At 34.9% G+C, this 27,471-nt stretch overlaps 2 protein-coding genes across 2 annotated transcripts in view; both read right to left on the bottom strand.

Annotated features, from left to right (window-relative positions):
* Nucleotides 1-13,190, bottom strand: part of LOC140156557 (uncharacterized) — a 28,880-nt gene extending 15,690 nt beyond the window's left edge. Inside the window, exons 1-3 of the mRNA XM_072179497.1 lie at nt 12,609-13,190; nt 7,782-8,004; nt 1,805-4,056 (exon numbers count right to left, since the gene is read on the bottom strand). Coding sequence (XP_072035598.1) covers nt 1,805-4,056; nt 7,782-8,004; nt 12,609-13,190 — 3,057 coding nt within the window. The remainder of the gene's footprint in view (nt 1-1,804; nt 4,057-7,781; nt 8,005-12,608) is intronic.
* A 62-nt stretch (nt 13,191-13,252) lies between these two features.
* The window catches only part of LOC140156556 (uncharacterized), a 31,873-nt gene continuing 17,654 nt past the window's right edge, over nt 13,253-27,471 (bottom strand). The window contains exon 2 of the mRNA XM_072179496.1: nt 13,253-13,256. Coding sequence (XP_072035597.1) covers nt 13,253-13,256 — 4 coding nt within the window. The remainder of the gene's footprint in view (nt 13,257-27,471) is intronic.

Below are 27,471 nucleotides of genomic sequence, written 5' to 3'. Positions count from 1 at the left end.
TACGCGGAAAAGTCCATGTATACGTGCAATATTTAGGATGTCCATTGGACCTTGTTCAAAATAATTTGCACTGGACGGTAAGTAGTACACACATTTTTTAAAAGGAATTTTGCATTTATTTTAGTCCTGAAGGAGTCTCATTGACATTAACCTTCAGAAACAATATTACAAAGCTTTTTCTTGAAATAACCATAACTCGCCACAAGAACTACAACAATATTACAACATTTCCATTTTGAGTGAATGAATTAAAGAAATCGCTGTCCTTCAAGTGCCAATGTCACCAACCACTCCGTTGGTCACGTCCTGAGTTTACCATCTTGATGTGTTATGAAGATCCAGTACGCCATGTATGCAGTGTTATGAACATCAAATATTCAACTAAATATTTTTATCATTTAAAATGTCTTATTAAAATGGGCTATCAAAAATCTCAGATTGGTCACAACACCTCAAGCCTTGGTGATTGTAGAGTACATGTTTGTTAATTTATTAAAACACATTACAATCATGAAAAAAAAATCAGAATTCTGACAAATCATTGATGGCATCCTCCTCAGGAAATATTACAATTTACAATATTGCTTAAAATGCCTTAATCACTACTATCATGAATGACCAACAACATGATCTGTATCTCACCCAAAAGACTAATATTTTGTAACTTACCTAAGAATGGAATGAGTGAATTGTACTCAGCAGATATTGAGTGCTGTGCCATGTTTTCAAAAATAAGAGTACACCACATTGAAACTGATGATTGTTGCTCTACATGCTGGCCATATAGTTCTAATTTCTAATACATTTTCTCAAAATATCAAGAGCTATCTCAAGAACCACCGAACCAATACTAGGCTTGTTTGTACTCATTGTAATACATTTTTCATGCTGATTCCAAATATGGTCATGGAAATGTACAATTCTGAAATTTTTGAATTTCTAAAGATAATATGAAACTTGTCATCTGCAGTTGAAACCTGCATGGAGAGGGTTAACTACTAAACTTCTGAACTAAAAACTAGTATATTCATATGCATTTGCCATTGAACTTTTTACTCTCCATATATCTTGTGATTTGTAGGTGGCATGTATGCATCACTGAAAAACTGGTAAGTGGTTGTTAGCGGTGGGTGGAATCAAGCAGCACTGTCCATCACCGCCCACCATAGATACAATCATGAATTGTAACTAGAATTATGCGGTTCATAATTTCAAGGTGGCCCACACAAAAAAACATTTGTAAATAACAAAGGTTTTTAAATACATGTATGCAATTGAAGCCATTAATAAATAATTCACAAATGTGCAAACAACATGATGTAAAACTATACAGCACATGAGGACAACATACCCTGTCACCACACCAAGATTTTGAAGTTGATTAGTTTTTGTGTTTAAGTTGCAGAGTGGATAATTGAATATCCAGCACAATATGCAAATAAGCTCATTAATATTCATAAATATGCAAATAACATCACACAAGGCCACCACATTCTATCACCATACCAAAATAAAGTTGATCAGTTATTGCATTTAAGCTGCAGAGTGGATTCATTAAAAAATTGAGGCAAAATATGCAAATAAGTTCATTAATATTCATAAATATGCAAACAACATTACAGCAGGCGGCCAACCTGTATCATAACATAAAACCCTGACAAAACATTGTTGTGGGAGTTAAAAAAATCAGAATAAGTGGTGATGCACGGTCTTATCTACAATAGCTGCCCTATATACATTTGATGATGTTACACCTGGCAGCTATTGCTGACAGGACCTTGTACTAACCCCACAAAATATGTACCTTATTAGCTCTCATCTGACTGGATTGCACAGGCTTTCTCAATTGTTGATTCTGTTGCACTGCCTTTCTTGTGTGTACTACCTGCTTGATGCCATTCCTTTGTGTTGTAACACCACTGTGAACACTACTCAGTCTATGTGAATCTGCGGCTGTCATAGATCTCAAACCATGATGTTCACTCCTGGTTTTTGCTACATAAGGTTGATTATTGGTCTTATATGTTGGCTGTCTTGCTGACACATCACTCACAGTTGATTGTAAATCTTCTAATAGAAAGGTACCAGAAGAGTTACCTGATGTATTGATGACCAGCAGATCATTATATTTAAGACTAGTATCAAAGTCTTTTTGCATAGATTTACCCTGGGAAACAGCTGATGTATTGGGATATTGGGAAGTGTTATGTTGAATGTCTGAGGTATTTCCAAAGTTTCTGTAGGAAGATTGTAGTAGTGTTTTAGATCCATGCATTTGACTTGCTGCAGCCTCATCACTTGCTCTGCTCTCAGCCTCTGGTAATCTTTTACTTGATACTGATGACTGTTTATGTCTGACAGTTGACCCTTGACCCAAGTATCCTTCAGGCACCATTGCCGATTGTGATAAAGTCTTATGTGTGACATTGGGCGGACTAGGTTTTAGATACTCCCTTTGACCCTGTGACCTTTGCACTCTTGACCCTGTGTCGACATCCGAGGTATATCTGAGCGGTGATGTTTTCCCTATTGATGCAGATCTACTTCTTTGGTGTTCTAGAACATTTGAAGAAGAATGACCTTGTCTTGCTATGAATTGAAAATCATCTTCAACATTGGATGATGCCCAACCACCTGATTGATCTGCTGAAATGTTTCTATTTGTAAACTTTCTAGTGGAAGACATATTAGACAAATTTGGATGACTGGTGGAAGATATCTGTCTGGAAGAAGATGAATTGAGCTTAAAATTAGAAAAAGTACTTCCCTTTCCCTGAGGTGATGTTCTACATGTAGTACTAGATGGTAAGGCAGATGAGGATATGGAAGAACTATGATGATTTTTGGCTGATTTGGTTTTGGCATCTGTACTTTTCACTTTGGTTTCATTTTGTGAATCTTCTTTCTGACGATAAGAAGCGTAGGATTTATCATGTTCAAGTTCTTTGGCGACATATCTTATACTCCTCCAGATACTGGTATCACTGTCATGACTAGTTAACACATCATGTGTTGTAGCTTTTGTCTTTGAATCAGATATGAAATCAAAACCAGAATCACTGCCATGTTTACTCTTATAGTAGCCACTTTGTGTTGGAAATATTGCACTTTGTGGTGGCTCAGAGGATAATTGATCTGAGATGACAGGTGCTGTGGTATCTGAGATGACAGGTGCAGTGGTATTAGACATAAGCAGCATTTGTACATTATCTTGGGAAGCAGAAAGACCTTGTGATGATGATAATGGAAGAAAACTGTCAGAGTTTCTTGAACTACCATTATATGCAATGGGCATGCTCTTTGTCTGACTCTCAAGATCTTCTTGGTACTGAGCATATAAACTCTTCCCTGGGTCTTCTTCCGCTATTTCATAAACATATGAATGGTAGATTTTGTCTCCTTTGGAAGCATCTGCATGTTTTATACTACTTCTTGGTAATAATGAAGACATACTTGTGTGCTCTTTGGTTCTTGTATTTACAAACACATCTGGTGATGTTATCCCAGATTTCTGATTGTATCGATCATTGGCATGAAGATCATCATTACTATACAACCTTTTTTCAAGTTGCATTTCACCCTGAGTATCATTTTCATCACTAACCAAAGTCTTCAATCCTCTCTTTGATGACGAAAACATTGAATGTCTCGCTGCTAGATTTTCCAAAATTAATTCATCTTTAAACACATCTTGTGATGCTCTGGAGAAAGAGAATCTGCTTTCATCTTCTGATGGTATATTTTTCTCAGGTGACATTTTCTGACTTACAGTTGATCTCAGGTTTTCTTTATCAGCATGATACCTGTTACGCACTTCAAGACGACCACCCAATGATGTTGATCTATCATCCCTCTCAAAAGCACCACTGTCATGCAATGTTTTCCCTTGATGCCCTAACCTCTGTCTCTTCCACATATGACTGCTTTGAAAAGATGATTCCTCTTCAGAGTACTTGAATTGTTTGGCTTGGTTACCACGGTAATACGGTAAAGCGCTGTACATCTCTGGAGAAATAGGTTTAGGGCTACAAATGAAAATTTCCTGAACTTGGTGTGCTGTAAGATGAAATGATTGAAAACAAAATATTACATATATATATTATATATATTACATTGGGATTAAGTTGAAGTCACTACACCCCTATGGAAGGCATGACCTTAATCTCCCACACAGGTAGTGTGAATTTCAAATGGGGTTACTTGAATGAGTGACTCCATTTGAAATCTACACCGCCTGTGCGGGAAATTAAAGTATATAGATTTCAAGTGATATAGTCAATTGAAAATAATTACATCAACTATGTTTGTGAAGATTATCATTCATCGAGGCAGTAAAACTGTAACATTTAAAAATCCAATCGAAACATCTGGCAAATTTTCACATCAATGTTTTAAATGAAGAAAATAGATGGTTTGAGAGGAGATTCAAAGAAGTAATTTATGCTTCACTTAAGGGCAGAATAAAGGAGACACATTCGTCCACGTCCAAATTTGAGACTTCTTGATACTTGATGAACACAAGGATTTATTCTTTCACTTCAAACTGATAAAATACAACTTTTTAATACTGCCTCCTATTTTGCTTTATTTAAAATTCATTATTTCACTCTCTCCAACCCTGAAAAGTCACATGGCTCAAGTTAGATGAATTAAATTAGCAGGAAATACAAGTCAGGAATGCGCCAATGTGAAATATTGTGATTACGCATGTGTGTGATGAGACGCAAAGCTGCATGTAAGTCCACTGCTGTCAAGTCACATTTGGTATACATGTTGTTAATGTCAGCAAATGCATGTCAAACAAAACAAATATCTGCAGTCAAAATGCCACTCAGATTCTTTTAAGATTCTTTTAAGATTCTTTTAATTTTTCAAAATAATTAAAATTATTTAAAAAAATTTGAATTATGGTGCACCAAAAGCAGACAAAAGTTTTATAATTGCCGTTTAAATGAGTTTCTCATTTCTGATTTTAATAATCTTATATATAATTCATATAAGATTTCTGATTTTAATAATCTTATATATAATTCATATAAGATTCTTGCCACAAGTTTTTGAATTAGCAGATTGAAAATCTGTCATTCACATAAAAGTGTTTCAATTTCATGTTTGAACATTATACTCTAATTGTTAAAATCATGTGTGGGACTGAATGGGTAATTATCAAATAAATAATATTAAATAAATAAATACCAAATATTTGTTGAATTATCAATCTCAGAATAAAAATGTGACATAAACAAAATACTGGTTAGGTAACATTTAACTAAATTATTCAAATGGCTGCAAAACAATCATGATATGAACGTGATTCATACACTCTTCTATAGCGAGAACCAATCAGATCAATCGTTAGAAAAATCCAAACCATGCGCATGCATTGATTGCACAACATGTGTCTAATGTGCACTCCACTTACTACACACAGTGCTTTACATGCGTGATCGCGTCCACGTAGGCTTGATTAATTTTTCGACGGGTTGATGCATATATTTGGTTCTATTTTCCAACATTTTTAGTGATGATTTTGTTATAAAAACAGCAAAAATCACATGTTTTTTTTTCTTCTTGTGTATGTATGAAATAGGTTAATGAACGCATATTACTTGTTGCTCAAGAATTACGGGTGGGGGGGGGGTGGGGGTGCATTAGACGCATCAACATCAGCGCAAGTGCATTGTTTTGTCTTATTTATCTCCCAACAAGTAATACGCATTAATTAACCTATAATTATATTGTAGGTTCTCATAAACACAAAAAAATTTAGAAATAAAGTTTAAAATGGGTACATGCGAAATCGATTTTCATTATCTAAATCAATATATTACTGAAAAATAACATCTTAAGTGGCCGGTCGAATGCAGATCCGTCGGAACACGCTTTTCAATACGGAATAAATGCTAACCTCATCGTGACATCATCCAAGCTGCAAAGTTCATTGCAGTTGACTATTCTGTAATATTTTGAAAAAGTTCATTCTGCACATCGAATTTACTTGATTTATTTTTGTTAATGAGTTATGTACGTTTTATAAAAGTGTTGTTGCAGCCCTCTTTACAACATCACTCAAGAACCACAGGATCAACAAAAGTATATCTGTGATATTTAAAAATTCTTCTACACACTTGCTATGAAATGATCAATGCAATTATGTTCCTCTCTTTCAACCAGAAGTCAGTCACAGCACAAAAAGGAAATGTATTTAGACACCAATGACAGATCAATGAATAATAATTGAAGAATTATTTTAGCAATTGATTTTCTGTTATCTGTGGTAGTGTTAAATAGGATATGATTCAGAGAGAGATAAGAATAAATGTGACATGTGCAGGTGAATACGCCTTTACAGGATTGTGTAAGAATAATGCCCGATGTATACTTTTTATTTGATGTAGACTATTAGATGTCTTCGTTACTTATTCCCATTCTATTTCTAGTCATGTTTAATTTCTAAAGAATGTTTGCTGATGTAAAATCGATAATATGTGACACAATCTGGTCCATGTGATGGGGGCCAAAGGAGGCATTTTTGACAATTCAGTTACTGTAATTATTACATTATACATACAATAGGATATCATTTACTGAAAACACCAAAGGTCTAGCATATATACTTGGTTCTAAATTTATGAAGTGTTTTGATGTCTATTTTCTTGTATTTTCTTGTCTTTTACACCATATTTTTACCTTTATCTCGGTTTCAAATTTGCCGCCTTTGGCCCCCATGGACCAGATTGTGTCACATATATTATTCTTACCAAACATTTGACATAAAATATAATTGATTTTCTGTCAACAAACATTCATTAGAAGATAAAAATGAATTGAAATAGATTAAATAATGAATACTTCTTGAATGAATATTCTATGTCGAATATAAATTTGCAGTATATATGGCCCTTAAATGTTGTGTTTTTGTATAGAAAATCCCTGGTCTAGTTTATTGATGCACTCGTAACCAACAATCTTATTATGCATGTTGTATGGTGCTGATTCTGCCCACCCATGGCAGGGGGACCCAACAGTTGCCTTTGTGTTTTCATACTTTTGCTGGGCTACCACTTCTTTTTCTGCTTGCCTTTCTCATCACTCTTGGTAGCGTAGCATTTGCTCTTTTTTTATTATTTTTTAACAGAGGTATTGGTTGGGTCCTGTTGTCGTGGTGGGGCAGTATTATTTAAATCTCATTGTCATAATCTGATTGTATCTTTGCATCTATCTTGGTTACCGTAATTAAGATGGGGTCTGGTGGACCATGTCTGTATGTTCTTTTTTTTTTCCACCAGGCCCAAGTACAGGTGAATAAAAATGGAAAAACACAAAAAAAAAAAAAAAAAAAAAAAAAATCAAGGGCTTAAACCAGAATTCAGCGGCTACGCTATTATAACATGAATCTATTTATATATGGTCCCTGATCTAAGCAACTATTCAATTAACTTTAGATGTGCAATGTTTGATTTAAAAATGTTAACAATTCAATTAACTTAGTTATGTTTGAATTGTTTTATAATTGAAAACTGTATTTCGGTTCTTTAGAAATCCAAAATAAAACCCATGTACATTATAAATTAAGGATATTCAGCTTTAACAAAGTGTAATTTGACTGATGTTGAGTTCAAATTTACCCCATTCACATACATTTGTAGTCCATCATTCCTTGGTTCCCATTTAAAAATCAATGCCTACAATTACATTCAAAAATCAGAACTGCACATCTCTTCCAAATAAAGTAGATCTTACAAAACAAACTTAATATTGTCTTGACCAAGGAATCTCACCTGATTTTGAATACAGTTTCTCTCTCTCACTTTTCCACTGGTCCATTCTCTCAACAGTATCAACACTATCAAAAGATAATTCACTTAAGTGCATTGACCCCTCATTAGTTGCTATGGTGATAAAGCTGTTGTCAGGGTGATCATCTGAACTTCTTCTCTCCTTGCTTGTCACATCTTGGATATTGGTGGTAGATGCATGCTTCCTTTTTAAATTGACATGATCCTGTGACAATCACACACAAAATAATTGATCAATAAAACATATAGGCCTATGTGAAATACTGGCTACTGAGCTGGGTCTAATGAACCGAAACTGGGAAATTTGGAGCTATGAAAGTTCCACATTTTCCCAAATCTTGGATTAAGTGTACAATTTTGGAAGTCTTAATCAAAGTGGGGCTAAATAACTGGAGCATGATCCCTATATAGTCTTCAGAACTGCCAGAGAGCATATCAGGGCATATACCCATACATCCTTTTCATGTCAGTGCACCCCTACTCACTCATGTGTGTTAACTGGGGACAACTATTGGCAACTGAGGACAAAAGCACACAGTTCTTTTAAACACAAGGTTTTGGCACCTACACATGTATGATATAACCGGTGACTTTTTGCCTATTGATCACACAGTTCAATCAAGTTTTTACACCCAGGAAACTTCTACCTTACCCTAAGATATCCCCTGCAGTTGGAAGAAGTACATGTTTGGCATATTTAAATATTCTACAAGAAGGAACATTTTATCATGGACTGTCCATGATTTTATACAAATTCATACATGTAAAGTTTATACAAAACTCCATGCACTTACCGGCTACCTGTTTCGAGTTAAAGCACAGAAATTTTGTTATTTCAACATGCAACATTTCAAGTTCTGTAACACTACTTACACCCTACACATGATTCTGTTACCACATAGTAAGTCTTCATTTCATGTTGAGGTAAGATGTATTCATAGCAAACATACAACATAAGACAGCATTCAAGCTTTGACTTACGTTTGGTGGCCAGAATGGTGACAACATAAAGTGAAAGATATCTTACTTAAAGGAACATTTTCTAGGGTGAAATTTTGTGTAGAAACTGAATCTGACCTAAAAAATGCATAATTATCAACTTGAAAATTTTCCCCATAGCACTGTACAGGCATATTTCTGCCCGAAATCCTCAAATGTGAGTGAAAATTTGCTCTAAAAAAAATAAGTCCTTCAAAATGGGGATACTTAGGGCTAAATAAACATAAACTTGCTCTAGAGGTAGGTATTGGCAAGAGCAAGTTTGTGTTTGTTTAGCCTTAAACCTCCCAGTTTTGAAGGACTTATTTTTTTAGAGAATCCATTAATTTTTCACGCCTCAAAATTCTTAGGGGTGGGGGTAGCATATTGCAAGTTATTTTCTTTTCTGTAAATGAAGCTTACTTATTTATTATATTACCATTTAGCTATTGAAATACTGAGCAAAAAGACACTTAAAGCATCCCTATAGCTAATACCATTGTGGAGATATGGCCTTTTCAAATAGAAAATGAGGCGAATATTGTACTTTTTTCCAAATCAATTGTCACCCGAATGCTCAAGTTTCTACTGCTGCTATGAAAATAAAGAAATATGTTGATCCCATTCAATGCTTTTAATATCACAATTGTACCCTTGTTACACAATTAGTATAGAAAATTAGGCTTTATTTAATAGTGTTCATGTTCATACACTCACAGGAAATTTGCAAGTCAATTTTTTTGTCACCCCAAAATGGCTATTTTCGGCAAAAATCGGACATAAAATTGAATTTTTCTTGAAATCTATAAAAGATAGGGAGTTTTAAGTGCCAAAATCTGAAACTACATGATATTTTACCCTTGGAAACATATAAACAATCAAGAATTTGTATTGTTTTCACCCCTAAATAATTTTTTCACACTTTTGTCCGCCAAACGTAAGTCAAAGCTTGAACACTGTCATAAATAAACATACAACTTTGAGTATAAACAAATAAAACCCCAAGCCACTTTAAATATAAGTCACAAAGTCAAACTCTTCACAAACCACTATGCTTTAATACAATGAGTTTTGTCAGAAAAGATATCTTATACTTCCCACAATGCATTTCAACTTAAATTTTCTGTACTAATTTGCTATCAGATGCAACATGGATCAGTACTCAATAGTGGTGAAAAGTACCTCAATGAACAGAACACATCAAGATCTTGCAAAACATGTTTATTTCTTGACCCTCAACCCATGTTTAGCCATTATATTCTTAGAAAACAAAGGGAACCTGTACAAAGTATAAATGGAGGTGTCATTTGATGAAATGAAGTGCCGTATCATGTTGCAAAGGATTCTGGGAAGAGTTTGATTAACTATATAAAAACATATAAAAAGTTCTGAGAGTAGAAATACTAGTAGTTGGCCAACCTTGGCGTGTTAGTGACCTTGGCATTGTGCAAGCTCCAGGGGGTGGTTTCCACTGATCAGGAAAAGTAAACACTTCTGACTTGTAAATGGACCTGAAAAGGTCTAGGCTGAAAAAGTCTAGTCTATTTTGTTTGTCTGTTTGTTTGTTTGGGGGTTGGATCTGGTTTGTCTTTCTTGGTATTGCTTGTATTATTTATTATCTTTGATTTTCAAATTATTTTCTTTTTGTTTGGTAAATATCCAATCCTGGATGGACAGTGTGGATACTGATATTGGACTCTGTCATTTTTGACATTTGCTTTAAAAAAGTTACCTTTTTAAGAGTCTTCATTAGCAGTGACGTAGCTTGCTAAACCATCACAGCATCTTCATTCAGCGTAGTGGTACCCTGGAGATACCACAGCAGTTTTGAGTCAAGATTTTTGAGTTTCGAGTCAAGATTTTTGAGATTCAAGTCAGGATTTTTGAACTTCGAGTCAAGATTATTGAGTTGAAAGTCAGGATTTTTGATTTTCGAGTCAAGAATTTTGAGTTGAGAGTCAGGATTTCAAATCATGATCAAACTTCACACAACAATCTGAGAACAGTGACGTCAGAGCTTTACCATGCGTCTTTAATACGTTTTCTAGGCGTTTTTCTTTGAAATGTAATTGAAATATGAATAATTTAAAATTAGACTTCAACACTCACTTGTTTATTTTGCTTAACGGAAGCACTTTCTAGGAACTTCCTTGATGTCAGCCAATGTTTTTAGCTCTGATGTTTTCATGGAAACAGCTAGAGACCAACCTGATCAGATGTCGTCACACTAGGTGATGTCACCGAAGTTGGAACATTTCTGTTCCTGGGTTTGATCTGCCAGGGTGTCCCAGACAGGATCTAGTTCCAATCCTGTTAATTTTGTTAAAGCTAACGAATAAAGGGTGTTTTTACATACCAAAATATATTTGATCAACTTTTCAGAAATAGGAGAAAAAGAGGGTACAATAAGGATTCTGTTTTTGTTTTGTTTTTGACACCCTGTATTAGATCACTGATAAACTACCTGAGTTGCCTCTGATTAGGTCATTGATAAACTACCTGGGTTACCTCTGATTAGATCACTAATAAACTACCTTAGAGCTACCCCTGATTCGATCATTGATAAACTACTTGAGTTACCTCTGATTAGATCACCGATAGACTACTTGAGTTATTCCTCATTCGATTATTGATAAACTACATGAGCAACCTCTTATTAGATGCTACCTGAGTTACCTGATTAGATTATTGATAAACTACCTGAGTTACCTCTGACTAAATTAATGATAAACTACCTGAGCTACATGTACCTTTGATTAGATTATTGATAACTTCTTGAGTTACCTCCGATTCGATCATTGATAAACTACTTGTGTTACCTCTGATTAGGTCATTAATAAGCTACATGAGTTACATGTAGGGCCTACCACTGATTAGATCATTTTAATAAACTACCTGAGCTACCACTGATTAGATGATAAACTACTTGTGTTACCTCTGATTAGATCATTAATAAGCCTGAGTTACCTATGATTAGATCATTAATAAACTACTTGTGTTACCTCTGATTAGATCACTAATAAGCTACATGAATTACCACTGATTAGATCATTTTAATAAACTGCTTGAGCTAACTCTGATTAGATCATTGATAAACTACTTGTGTTACCTGATTAGGTCATTGATAAGCTACATGAGCTACCTCTGATTAGATCATTTTTTAAACTACCTGAGTTACCTCTGATTAGATCATTGATAAACTACTTGTGTTACGGTACCCCTGATTAGGTCATTAATAAGCTACATGAGCTACCCCTGATTAGATCATTGATAAACTACCTGAGCTACTTGTGTTAACTACCTGATTAGGTCATTGATAAGCTACCTGAGTTACCTCTGATTAGATCATTGATAAACTACCTGAGCTACCTCTGATTAGATCATTAATTAACTACATGAGTTACCTCTGATTAGATCATTGATAAACTACTTGTGTTACCTCTGATCAGGTCATTAATAAGCTACCTGAGGTACCCCTGATAAGATCATTGATAAACTACTTGTGTTACCCCTGATTAGGTCATCAATAAGCTACCTGTGCTGCCCCTGATAAGGTCATTGATAAACTACTTGTGTTACCCCTGATCAGGTCATCAATAAGCTACCTGAGCTGCCCCTGATTAGATCATTGATAAACTACTTGTGTTACCCCTGATCAGGTCATCAATAAGCTACATGAGCTACCCCTGATTAGATCATTGATAAACTACTTGTGTTACCCCTGATTAGGTCATCATAAGCTACCTGTGCTAACCCTGATAAGGTCATTGATAAACTACTTGTGTTACCTCTGACACTATCATTCTTGAAAAACAAGAACAAACAACTTACCGGTACCTTCTTCTCAGTACTGTAATGCCCACCCAAGGACCAATGCTGTGATTTTAGCTTCCTCAATATCTTTGCGCTAGACCCATCTTGGTGCAAATTGTGAAAGTCTTCATCCTCACCATTTTCCTCCACATTCTCTACTGCTTGAAGAATATGTCGCTTGCCTCCACCTCTCCCATCTCCATGACGATCTTGTATACCTACGGAGCTAGCAGAGAATTCAAGTGATGCTGACACCAAGCTTGTGTCAAATATTTTTTTCTGAGATAACCGATTGACGTCTTCCTTGGTAGAGCCGGATTTGGACACTGTTGACCTACAAGTCACATTTGATTGACGTGTAATCTGATTGTTTATTTTGAATTCTTCCTTTGAACAGGTGGATTGTCCAATTAAATCAGTATCACGGTGAAATGAAATATTACATTGTCGTTTCTTGGTTTGGTGCTTCCTAGCTGAAGCTGTCAGTTTGTTTGGAAAACTATTTGATGCAGAGGAAACTAACTGGATCCTCCCTGGTTGACTGGAATCTGGTTGTTGTGAGGATGATCTTGGATATAAATTGGATTGTCTTTTTGGCATTTTTAAATGTTTAATTGCTTTGTTGCATCATGGATTTCTCTACATCAACTCACTTCACAGCTTCACCTACAAAATGTTTAAATAAAGCAACAATTAAAGGGACAATAATTAGTAATAAGCTAAGCTAAACAACATGAACAAGGACACCCTAGCCTAAACACAACAAAACATAATTATAACAAACTTGCACAATGCACATGTAATACATGTATGTGCTATCCAAGTACATGTAGATGCTTAGTGGACCTCATTATCCCTTACCACAAATTTGATTTGTGTGGGTGGAATATACTTAGTGTTGCATGGATGTAGCATAGCCTAAGCCTACTATAATAATAATAATAAGTCTTTATTTTCCAGATCATCTACATTAACAACAACATTAAACAACAAGCAAGAATATATAAAAAACACGAAAAGACAAAAAAAGACAAGTAAAATGACATGGAGGAGATGATCAAAAGGCCATGAAGGCCAGAAGTGATCATTCCCTAAGACATAATATAAACAAACATGATTTAAATAATGTTTATGTCACCACAATGAATATAACATCATTGAAATGACATAAGCATTAATGTATAATAGAATTAGCATACAAATTTTGTAGAAAAATTAAGACATTAATCGCTCTAAAGAAGCATGTACATGAAATTACAACCAAGTTTGATTCAATAAATATTTCTTAAATTGATTTCTGAAAGTTTTAACATTCATAGCATTTTTTAATTTGAGAGGAAGGTCATTCCAAAGGGAAGGCCCTGATGTCCTGACACCTTTACTCGCAAAGTTTGTTTTTCTTTTCTGAATATCATAATCATCGTTTTTCCTAGTTTTGTGGCTATGAATTTCATGTCTTTTACAAAAGTATTCCTTAAATATGTTTGGCAAGTCATCATTAATATGTTTGTACATAAGTACACCAAGTTCCAATTTATAGGATTCATATACATTCAATATATTTAGATCAATGAATAATGGTCTACAGAGGTTGCCAAATAATTTCAGACCTTCCCCCCCCCCCCTGAGTCAATATCCCAGCAAATCGCCACCGCCGGGAATTGAACCCGGGACCTTGTGCACTAAAGGCAAGTAATTTGAACATGCTCTAAAATGAATTTTAACATTTTTTATGCGATCGCCTGTTGTGATCACCTGTGCTTACTTCGGAACTTCCATTACTTTACATGGTGTCATGCTTCATTGACTTCTACTAGATTTCAATGGCATTAACTCTAGCCTTGTGGCTAGACCAGCGATTTCTTAGCCTGCTAGATTTCGAATGCAGAGGACTCTATAGCTACTGAATAGCTTCGAATCGGTGAGCAAATTTATGTCTAGACTTCTCGTTACCCATTCTCTTTTTTATATGTGCATGGAAAAATGTCCTGGTGCTTAAAGTAATTTTTTAAGGGGGGTATTGTTATAGGGCGATTTCACGAAAGGTCATGATACATGGAACAAATACAAAGCAAATGAGTCTACCAAATCAATATCACTTCAACTGGGGATTTCTTTTGTGCTTTATTGAAGCTGATGTTGAAGTTTTAAAAGATTTAAACTTTATGTTACAATTTCTTGGAAATATTCCAAAAACATTTAAAATGTGTGTGAGAATTTTTTTAAGCCAGCTGGAATTCTTTAAATGCAACATTTATGCATTCATCTTACATGCAAACTTTCATTTTCAATATCATGCAGGTTTCAAATTTGAACAAAACCTAATTAAATGTTTTGCAAGCTAAAAGAACAAAATATGACGCCATTGACATTTAACCTCTTGTGCGCATTGTATTGAATTATCTTTCTTTCAAACTTGGAATGAAGTGAATTGACGCCTGCGTTATGTAATCGCTCATTTCTTCGCAATCAGTCAACCGATTCCAGTAAAATTGGCATGATGAAAAATAATGGGCTACATGCTGATATTTAGATTTTTGAATTCGATGCCTATTTCTAGACTTACAAACTCTTCAGGGTTCCCGTTAAGGATTTTAAAATGTGCGTCATGTGTGACGCAAGTTTGCTGACAAGGTTGAAAAAACTTGCGTCCAGACATAATTTTGTGCGTCCATCTGAAATTCACGATCAATCATACCGGGAAACGCCGCGGAATTTCATGATCAGAACGGCAGCCCCTTGTTGCTAACACACGTACCCGTACCCCGGGTCTACACTTCATCAAATGTTGATTGTTAAAATAAAATAAAAGTGCATTTTCGCTGTGATATTCCATCTCCAGTCGCTATGATAATTTTTCTAATTTCTGTGTCAGTTTTGGTCGGAAACGTGGTCAGAAACAGCTGCAAAAACATGCGCAAATTTTCGTACTTTTACTTCCGGGTTTCTTTAATTTTAAAACGGGTTGTTGATGCTATAAAAGCTAAAACCCGCGCTGCCACAAATAATATAAAAAAAGGTTATCATTTGGATTTTGTCTTTAATATTGCTTTTATTCATCGTAACAATAATACTAATAAAGGAAACGTAGATTATTTATGAGAAAATAAACTTAAAACATTAAAAACTGAATATTGTCAGCTTGTGATAAATAATTAAATAAACAGCAACTGCACGGTAGCCGCACATCATCAATCCAGCAAGCTTTGTAAACAAAGCATCATGCATCAATGGGGACTTTCCCATCAAACAGCGGTCGTACGGAAAGCTTGCAAAAAGTGCACAATTTCCTGACGTTGCATTTACAAATATTGCAGAATTTACTACAATTCTTAAGCAGGTGGGTCAAAATTTTGGGGCTTTTATTATCTTAAAAATATAAAAGAATAAAAATGTCTTATTTTTATCATCAATTAATGATTAAATTTCGAAGTTTTGTCTGCGTCCACATGCATGTGATATGGACGCAAAATACTTGATTAGCCATGTGAACTTGCGTCCAAATTTGTAAAATACGCGTCTGGACGCAATGACGCACACTAACGGGAAGCCTGGAACTCTTAACACAAAAGTTTAGTAGCCATGAGAGTTATCAAATCTTTCAAAGACCCCCTTTGCATGATTTTTCATCAAATTTTTCATGCAAAATTGAGGACAAATTTTGGCCAAAAAATAACCCCTTTTTGTGGTTTTCAATGACTAAAATTTCAAATACCCCTTTTTCATAATCAATAAATATCGACTAATGGTAGATTTTCCCAAGTCACAAGTGCTCATTTATTATTATCCAAATTTCGCGGACAGTGCAAATTAATCACCCTCCCCTATCTTGCCATTTTCGCAGTCCTCACTACTCTACTGGTAAAAAAATAACCCCTTTTCTGCGCTATTTGGTATTATAAACTCTCATGCCGGTTACCAACTTGTGTTGAGTTGGGGGGCTATCCTTAGGCTAGCTATTTCCTTTTGTTTTTTTTTAAACAAAATGTCAGATTCTGGATTTATAAGAAGGCCATGAAAACATTCTTAAAACGTTGTATAATGCAAAAGCACTACAAGGAAATTCTTAATATAAGTTGCGCCGGACTTGGATCATGATTCATGGACAGCGGTGGCCACAGGATTCTCAGTTGCTGTATGATGTATCTAGAATTTTTTAAGCTTACCTATCCTCTCATCGACTCATGATTTCAGCTGTCAAACATGATCGAATCAAAGCCATGTCAATTCGCATTAATCATGGTAGGTGACCAGAAGATCCAGATGCATTAAACAGATGATACAGCTTACTCCACCAGCACTTACAAAATTTATAAAATCATAAATAAACACAGCTTTCCATCTCCCAAATTTCGCTAAATCAAGTGTGTTCGTATTTACCGGGGTTGACCTCCGTCGAGCAGCAGCTGTCTACTTCCGGATTTACAGATAAAAAAATTCTCTTTAAAAAGACAAATAACTGGTGTAAGCAGATTTCAGTATCATGTTTTTGTGTGTGGTTTATTTTATTTTATTTGGGGGGTAGTTATTTTGCATTTATTTATTTATTTATTTATTTATTTATTTATTTATTTATTTATTTATTTATTTATTTATTTATTTATTTATTTATTTATTTATTTATTTATTTATTTATTTATTTATTTATTTATTTATTTATTTATTTATTTATTTATTTATTTATTTATTTATTTTGGCTATAAATGTTTTGAAAAAAATCATAGACTTAAAGGGCATTTCGTGATCCACAGCCTCATCCCCCACTTTTCTCAAAAAAAGTTGAGATTTTTATATCACTGGAAACCTCTGGCTACATAATGTTTATGTACAAAATATTTCTTGCAGATTAATTCGTTTTGCAAAGATATCGTGAAATTTGAATTTCGTTCTGGTGCACCAGAACGAAATTACAACGCATTGTCTATGGAGCAGTGTAATACACATAATCATGCATAACTCGCAAACGCAAAATCGGAATCAACTGAAATTTTGGGAATAGGCTTTTTTCGTGGATATGTACTGAAAATGTCATAAAAAGAGGATGCTAGGATCACGAAACACTCCTTTAAAAAGGAAATGAGAGTTTTTGATTAGGACCAAATTCTTTTTATATGAAAACACAATAAATGATTTGATTTGTTTTGATTTGATATAACAAGGTAATTAAAAATTAAGTTGATCAAAATCATTTGACGCTAATTTGGTTAAAAGATGTGTTTTCACAGATTTTTTTGAAACTTGGTTATCAGAAATTGATTATAGATTACTCTTGTTAAGTTGGCCCAATCCTGAATGGCATTATAAAAAAAAAAAAAAGGAACCAGAAGTGATGGTAGTGGCTTTGGGAACATGAACATTTTGCACACACTGTTTCTGGTACCGGTACTATATTGGTGCACACTTTCTGGTCCAATTTGATCCAAGATAGTCTGGGCCAACCTCATTAAAATATCAAAAACATGGTTCAACCTGAGTTGTTTTGCCCTATTTTGAATTTTCAAGAAATTAAGATCCTTAAAATCATCTTCTCTAATATGGTACATGGAATCCTTGGGCCTATTCAAAATGAATCTGATTGTCTCGAGACAGCAGGAAAGCACAACAACGCAAAGAATAGACTCCGCATTGCCCCCACGATCATGAGGACCATTTAATACACATAAGCTTATTTATACTAATTTCACAATCTCATAGAAATTAAGACTATATTGAGATAATAACAGATTTCATATCAATTAAACAAATTATATACATTGAGATAATTAATTGCAGCAAGCATTTGGAATTATTTATTATCTTCATATAAATCAATAAATACACAAATTATTGGAAAAATGTCTACAAGCCAACCATACAGGCTGGACAAACAAAAGTTGACTTCTGAATCACATATAACCAAATTTCATCTTAAGCAAATCTTAAGCATATCTTAAACAGATACATCTTTGGATCAAACAGAGGATTGGATTGGAAAACAGCATTTTTAAGCTTTTTTAACCGCAATTAAATAATTAGAAATCTCCAAAAGAATAAACAATGCCAACACTAGCAAACGAACAGGTTATATTCAGCAAGATCCGGCATCAATGCTTAAACCATTTACTGATATATAATATATTATTAAATCCACCGGTATTTACAACCAAGTAAATAAAGATACTCCAAATGAAGCAACAAAGCATTTATAACCCTGGTATAAAAACGCAGTAGAAAGCGAGGAAAGCATGAAGGCAACCAATAGCCCACTATAAAACGCAGTAGAAAGTGGAGACAATCTACTGACGAGATTCTTCAGGTTTTGAAGAAACTCCACCACCCTCAATAAAAAAAACGCAGTAGAAAGTGGAGACAATCTACTGACGAGATTCTTCAGGTTTTGAAGAAACTCCACCACCCTCTATAAAAACGCAGTAGAAAGTGGAGACAATCTACTTACGAGATTCTTCAGGTTTTGAAGAAACTCCATACAAAGCTTTCAATAACCCAATAAACCAATTCAATACCATAAAACGCAGTAGAAAGTGGAGACAATCTACTGACGAGATTCTTCAGGTTTTGAAGAAACTCCATACAAAGCAATCAATAGCCCAATAAAACCAACCAATACCATAAAACGCAGTAGAAAGTGGAGACAATCTACTGACAAGATTCTTCAGGTTTTGAAGAAACTCCAAACAAAGCTTTCAATAACCCAATAAAACCATTCAATACCATAAACGCAGTAGAAAGTGGAGACAATCTACTGACGAGATTCTTCAGGTTTTGAAGAAACTCCATTCAAAGCAATCAATAGCCCAATAAAACCAACCAATACCATAAAACGCAGTAGAAAGTGGAGACAATCTACTGACGAGATTCTTCAGGATTTGAAGAAACTCCATACAAAGCATTCATTATATACTTCATTAATATATTCTTGTTCATTGATTGGTTAAAAGTGGATCACATGACCAAAAATAGTTCTACCATCAGTACTCCTATCCGTAAATAGTACCTCTAAGCCGTAAATAGTATTTTCAATGTCCCGGATGAGCCGTAAATAGTACCTCCAAGCCGTAAATAGTACTTTTGACCATGCCTTCCGCGTGCGCGCATTCGATGCGACGGAACAGTTCACGCACGCGAAACTGCCATAGCGTGATTTCGCGCTGCTGTAATTGGTTAGCCCGATTTTAGCCTATTCGATTTATTGAAGGGCAAAATATAGGCTAGGTTGTGCTTAAATTGGTCGTGCTGTTCACTCAGGATAGAAACTGGAGAGTCAAAACGTCAAATAATTTTCTTTTAACCAATCAATAAACAAAGAACATATTAATGAAGTATATAAAACAAATATATACTGCCTTTATTCGAAGTTCTGGTTAAAACTATGGTCCCTCATTGAGATCAATTAATACTATTTTCCTTCGGGGCTGCGCCCCTCAGGAAAATAGTACTATTGATCTCACCTCGGGCCCATAGTTTTAACCAGAACCTCTCATGGCAGTATATATTTGCATAATAGCCCGATAAAACCAATCAATACCATAAAACGCAGTAGAAAGTGGAGCAATCTACTGACGAGATTCTTCAGGTTTTGAAGAAACTCCACCACCCTCTATAAAAAAACGCAGTAGAAAGTGGAGACAATCTACTGACGAGATTCTTCAGGTTTTGAAGAAACTCCTTACAAAGCATTCATTCCCCTTCTATAAAACGCAGTAGAAAGTGGAGACAATCTACTAATGATATTCTTCAAGATTTGAAGAAATTCCATACAAAGCCTCTATTTTTAAGCATAAAGCAACATAATTGGACATACCATTTTATTGGAGTATCTTTAACCATATTTAGTTAACTGATTCACCCTTCCAGCTTTTGGGAGGGTGGGTGGGATTTTTTGGTCCATCAAGATCGAAGGAACAATTGCAAGTGCATCACTAGGAGAACTATGGACATAACAAAGGAATGAAAAATAAGACGGAGACCTGAATGGCTGCACACCACTAAAGTGACAGCTGACTGGACAGAAAAACTGAGCTTGTTGCTATAACAACATAACAACAACTCCTAAATTAAAACTGAATTGACCAGGAGACCAAAAAACTTTAAGTGTACTTGAGAATGCTCAAGTGGAAGTAAGAGGATAAGCCTCTACACCTAGATGCACATGACAGCCTAATGTCCCCTGCTGCTGAGACAATCTAGTTTTTAAAAGATTTGCAACTTTAACAAACGGAATAACTTTGTTTTGAGCAATTAGCAGGCGTTTACTCATCTGTTTATGGGTGTCCGCATACCATGGAGAAAGAATAATAAAACAAACAAAGAACAAGAGCAGAGGAAAAATTATCTTGATTTTGATCAAATTTCAGTCTATAGAATTAACTTTTTTTATGATCCATTTCTTCACCATTCAAGCACTGGTCAACAGTAATACCTTTTAAATTATAAACGGTCTAAAGGTGTAGTGGCAAAACGTGCTATATAATCGACGCTAATTCTTAATTTTTAAACAAAAGATGTAGTATAAAATAAGAATTTCTACTTAAAAGAGCATTTCGTGATCCACAGCCTCATCCCCCCCACTTTTCTCAAAAAAAGTTGAGATTTTTATATCACTGGAAACCTCTGGCTACATAATGTTTATGTACAAAATGAATTTCGTTCTGGTGCACCAGAACGAAATTACAACGCATTGTTTATGGAGCAGTGTAATACACATATTCACATAATCATGCATAACTCACGAACGCAAAATCGGAATCAACTGACATTTTGGGAATAGGTTTTTTTCGTGGATATCTAATGAAAAATGACATAAATAGAGGATGCTAGGATCACGAAATACTCCTTTAAGACATTATTTTTGGTTCCTCATACTGCGCTAACTTGACCCACAAGCAATATTAACGAAATCAACTTAAAATTGTCATTATATATCATACTGCAGTTACTGTTAATTTTCCTGTACACAATACACAGTGCTCTCACAATTGAGGTGTGACCTCTACAGACAGTGTATGTTAGAGGTATAGGGCATTTCCTAGTTAACATCACTGTGAAAAATAACCGGCCAATATTTATTGTACTCTCAGAAATTCTAGGAAACATAGTTGCGTAACATGTCCTAAATTTTTAGCTAATTTAGATATTTGGAAATATTCACACGTTGGTGTTTTAGCAAGTAGGGCACGGCATGGCCTGCAAAATCCCTTGTATAAATCGACTGCAACTTAGTTTAGTGACTATCACTCTCTTCCGAAGGGCATTAAAGCTAAAGCACTTGACGGATATTTTTTGATATCAATTGATATTGACTTGATGTCAATCAAGAATAATGTATACATTAGGCTAAAAACTGGGTAGGGGCCTATGACAGATAACAACAAAAACAGCTCCCATATCTGTCCATAACTTTGGTCAGTGAAGCGAGCCAGGGTATTTCAAGTGGGAGATTATTGATTGGCAAGTGCCATATTTGGGCATAAGTGCAGTCCACCATTTAATATGAAGAATAGACTAGACTTTATCATCGATTGATTTTGCTGGAAAAGTTTCCTGTTAACCAGGTTTAAGTACTGCAAAAGTCGAATCATGTTTGCTGTGCAGTATAACTGCACTATGTAGTGTTGTAAACCGTGGGTAGAGGTTCGCAACATTTATCATGAAGAGCCACAAGTAATAATGAAAGAATTCTTCCAAGTTATGTCAGTTGACCAGTTTATTGTATATCGTAATAGACATGCAACATTCATATCTTGGTGTCAGATCACAAGTCCTACTCCTAAGAGTACAGTTTAGAATACTGAAATGAAGGCTGTCCTACTCATTTACTCTCTCAGTAATCCCATATTGGAATCCCAGCTCCTTATATAGCCTACACTAATAGAGAGAGGGTTCCAGGAAATATGAATCTGTCATTGTGAGAGGTCATACCTTCCAATATAGGGTCTTTGAGCGATCTGCTGTTCAGGAAGGTTATCCCTGACAATAGAGTCCATTGAGAAGATCAATTAGTTGGCAATCACAACTTTTCACTGCAATGTATAAACATGTGACGTGTGCTGCATATGAAGCCTTATAACGTTATCAGCCAGCTAATTACAAGGTCTTCAAGGAAAATACAACAAAAGCTGTAGAACTGAACTAGTGAACAGAAGTAGGACATTGTACTTTGGGAGCACGTGTGGCAGAGTGGATAAGGCGCCCAACTCATAATACACAGGTTGTGAGTTCGAGCCCCGCTCGTGCCAACGTGTTGTGTCCTTGGGCAAGGCACTTTATCCTCATTGCCTACTGGGGGATGGGGTTGGGTTGGATTGGATGTTTGTTTAGTTGTTTGTTTCAATGTTGCAATATTGGCGCTGATTAAGCTGCTGCCTGCAAATTGCATTGTGTCTGTTTAGTTGTGTTTAATGTACAATTCTAGCAATTTGACCTGCGGGTCACCATTAGAGTTTGAAATAAATATTTAAAAAAAATATTGTTTTTGTTGTCAGAAAAAAACCTCTGAATCCAGTATTACAAATGTAAAGGTTTTTACACGTATAGATGAAATCAGGCCGCTTTTTATTATTATATATTAGTAAATTGTGATATTACAATTCATAATTATGTATATCAACTTGATGAGAAATACTTGGACTAAATAATATAAAAAATTACTTGAGATCAATTTCATCGTGCGAGCAGAATTTGAGCACGACATATCAATTGTATTTACTATGGAAATAACCAATTTCCATAGCCCAGCTAGGAAATAACTTTTTGTTGTCCCTTTCCAATTTCTCATGATGAAGTTCGCGCATTATATACATCAATGAACATCAAAAGAGCTCTCCGAGAGCTACATAATAGTACATGTAGTGAAGTGTTCATAAATGAACGTCATCTGTCTGCTGCATTGGAAATCAATTTCGCTTCGAGCGCTGAAAAGGGCCGTACGAGCCAGCATTTTACTTACCAACATAATTTGTCTTTTTTCAGGAGAAATACGAATAAAATTGCAACGAGCGTCAACTTGTAATGTAATAACTATTCTCTTCGAATGGAGTTAAGCCTTTTTTGCAATATATATGCCCTTTAATCATACTCCAATACAACTTAAACAATAGAGAGACGGGTTCCAGGAAATGTGAAACTGCCATTGTGAGAGGGGTCATACCTTCCAATATAGGGTCTTTGCCCGGGGGGTGCACTCCCATTGTGGCCTGTACACCATCCGCGATAATCAACTTTTGAAAAGCACCCTAAGCTAGAACGATACCCAGGTAACATGCGCCTGTTTTCACACCCTAAACAGGGATTTTATTCAATTTCATACCTTAAATTTCATTTCCGCGTATTAGACATTGCAATTTTGCTACCCTTTTCTCGATTTTTCATGTTTTTGACACCCTAAACACGATACACGCGCGCGTATCGTGCCTACTCACGAAAAACTACCCTTTTTACGCGTTTTTATTATGGTGTACAAGCCACAATGGGAGTGACCCCCCGGGGTCTTTGAGCGATCAGCTGTACAGGAAAGTTGTCCTTGACAATAGAGTCCATTGAGAGGATCAGCTGTGTCCAAGACCATAACGCTCACAATAGGATCTATTGGGAGTGATGCTCACAAAAGGATCTATTGAGAGTGGTGCTCACAATTGGGAGTAAAGCTCAAAATAGGATCTATGAAGGACATCACCTACCAATAGCTAAGTACACATCGGTCTTATCAATAGGCATAATAGAACACTATTGGTAGGAAGCACTGAAGTACATCTCTCACAATGGTATGATCGCTAATATGCTAACTCACAAAGGGATTATTGTCTTACGTATCATGGGTGTAAATGAAGACATCATCACGTGTGTGTGTCTGTATCATTTACCTACTAAGTTTTTAAGGGTGGTATAGGAATACAACACTATCCCCTCCCTGTTTGGAACAATGCCCTCATTGTTTAGCTCTTTTGGTGCAGGTGATATCTTTATACAATGATTATGTGCCTGGTTAATAGTACTTACTTTAGCAACTAAATTGCTACTGTTTAGTTGAAGTTATCCAAAACAAATGTTAAATGATAAATGAATATTATTAGTATATCTTATGCTAATTTGTACTATTGCCTAGGAGTTAGTTATATTTTGTATGCTGACTGTAATTCCCTTCTGGTAAAATTGACATAGCTTTATGACTAGTAGTACATCTAAGTTGCTGCTTACTAGTTTTAGGGAAAGGTCAGTGTCTGTATACCATCAATACTATGCATACCATGCATGCAGATCCTAACATCCAGTTTATTTCAAATAAAATATGACCGAAGTTCCATGGCAAATAATAATTTTGCACGCTTGGTTACACTTTCAACCTCTACGATTTATGATACAGACTATTTTCAATTATCAAAATATCTTTATTAGGTTTGCAGGAAATGACAGGAAAATACATAAAACAATAAAATATAGATGATCAAAAATCATCCCTTTTCTAACAAAATCCTAAAACACTCTCCTAAATAATTAATATATGTTCCAAAATGGGCGGATTTTTTTTGGAATCTTTACAAAACTACATTTCTTTCTTATAGTATCCACGTGTGGTATCCCTTCAGAGCAACATCAGATACTTAACACACACGTGTCATACTTTCAAGGAATTCTCTATAGAAACATTGGATATGGTTTCAATTCTGGAGTGAAAATTAATCAACCGTAGTCGGCAACACACATCACATCAAAGGCAACTTTCAAGTAGATGTGTAACTACTTGAGAATAAAGGACTATAAATAGGTGCGACAGGATTACCTACGGATTATCTCAAGGATATAATTCCGTTCTCCTCCTTTTCTTACATCTTCTCTGATCTAATAAACCTTCACCAAACCTTTTGAACTACTTATTGCATTTAATTGCTCATTATCCATTTGGTAATGTAATAGAAGATAACATAAAGTATTTATACACCATAACAGGTGATTTTATCTGGTTAGTTCCTTCTTTACATGTCCAACTATCAAAATATTTATCACTTGCATGTATTTCAATGCCTTTAATGTTGACAATATTTACATAGCTGATTACCGGTAAAAATATCTTTTCTGCTAACGTGTAAAGCATTTTGACTGCATCAAGGAAGATCGTGTTAAGGGGGTACTACACCTTTGGCCAATTTTGTGCCTATTTTTGCATTTTTCTCAAAAATTATAGCGCATTAGTGACAAGTAAGATATTTATATAATAGGGGCAAAGACTATAACTACCGCACTGAAAATTCAACAACTCAAGGCAAGTAGTTATTGATTTATTGATCAAATGTTGGTTTCCCTCATTTTTGACTGTAACTCCACAACTGTTGTCTGTGCTGAAATAAAATTTCCAGTGCAGTAGTTGTAGTCCTTGCCCCTATAATATACATAACTTACTTGTCACCAATGCGCTATGATAATTTTTTGAGAAAAATGCAAAAATGGGCACACAATTGGGCAGGGGTGTAGTACCCCCTTAAACTACTGATGCATAAGAATGACAGGTTTAGTTTGCATTAATTGCAAATCACTTTTATAAATAGATGATTAGTTGCTGAATTAGTTGGCAATCACAACTTTTCACTGCATTGTATATCACAAACATGTGACGTGTGCTAAATAAGAAGCCTTAATAATATTGTTATCAACCATCTAATTACAAGGTCTTCAAGGAAAATACAACAATAAACTTATAAACAGAAGTATGACATTGCCATTAAAGTCCCATTCAGTGATCCCAGCGAAGAGTAAAAAATCACATAAAATTGTTTATAAATTGCTTAAAAGTGAAGGATAAGTCATTCAAATTGTCATTTGGTATTTTTGAAATGAAAAAATTGGCAAAAACGAAGAACAGCAGCATTGGTGAATTTGAAGCCCCATTCAAATACATGTAGCTATACTGTCAGTATATAAATTACAGATTCATGTAAATTTTTGATTTTTGTCTTTAATACAAGGCTTTCGGCTGAACCACTAGCAGGCTATGTTAACACATTTATGACAATGGCAAAGGTACCAAAATCTGAATTTTGATGATTTTTACGATCATCCGGATATGGGCAAATCACTGAATGGGCCTTTAATTGTGGGTTTGAGAGTGGTGCTAACAAAAGGATCTATTCGGATTTCAAGATTTATTTATTTGATATTCATAAGATATGATCAAATACATTGTAACGGATACAAATAGGTAAAAGTAAACAATATAATTAAACTACAACAAAATGATTAAATATATCATGCAGAATACGTTTATCAAAAGATGAGTTTAGAAACTGAATAACCTGAATAGTATCATAGTCCTGTACACTCATAATAAGTAAACATCTCAAAAAAAGTAACTAACCCCCTTAAATAATGACCATTATTCAAAAGGGGCTATTGTATTGCAAATCTGTAAAATGCGTTGGAAGCAGAATTTCTTTTTGCGCATTTTGACACCTCATTTGATACTATAGCCCAGAAAACAATAAAACACCGGTCAATTTAATGTAGTGAGGTCCAGATTTGAAAGTTGCTCTTACATACAAATTTTTACAATACAAAAACACTCAGATATTATTATACAGATTTCCTTCCATTACACTGAATGCAAAATCAATAGAATTTACTGCAACTTTCAAATCTTGGGTTAAATTGATTTAAATGTACGCTGTGACATCAATATTTAGTCAATTGCTACAAATGAGGTGTCACCTGTTTTTGAATAATGGTCATTATTTAAGGGCGTTACTTTCTTTTTTTGATATGTTTATAAAGATATCTCTATGAGATAGACTGTCAAAATCATAGATGCTTCCAATCTTATCCGCAAGTCATTGTAGAAAGAACACTTCAGAACAAAGTGGAACTCATCTTCAACATCATTACTATCACATAACTT

Source organism: Amphiura filiformis, chromosome 7 (genome assembly GCF_039555335.1).
Source record: "Amphiura filiformis chromosome 7, Afil_fr2py, whole genome shotgun sequence".
Lineage (NCBI taxonomy): Eukaryota > Metazoa > Echinodermata > Ophiuroidea > Amphilepidida > Amphiuridae > Amphiura > Amphiura filiformis.
The sequence above is the reverse complement of the archived record's forward strand: the minus strand, read 5'-3'. Positions and strand labels throughout refer to the sequence as shown.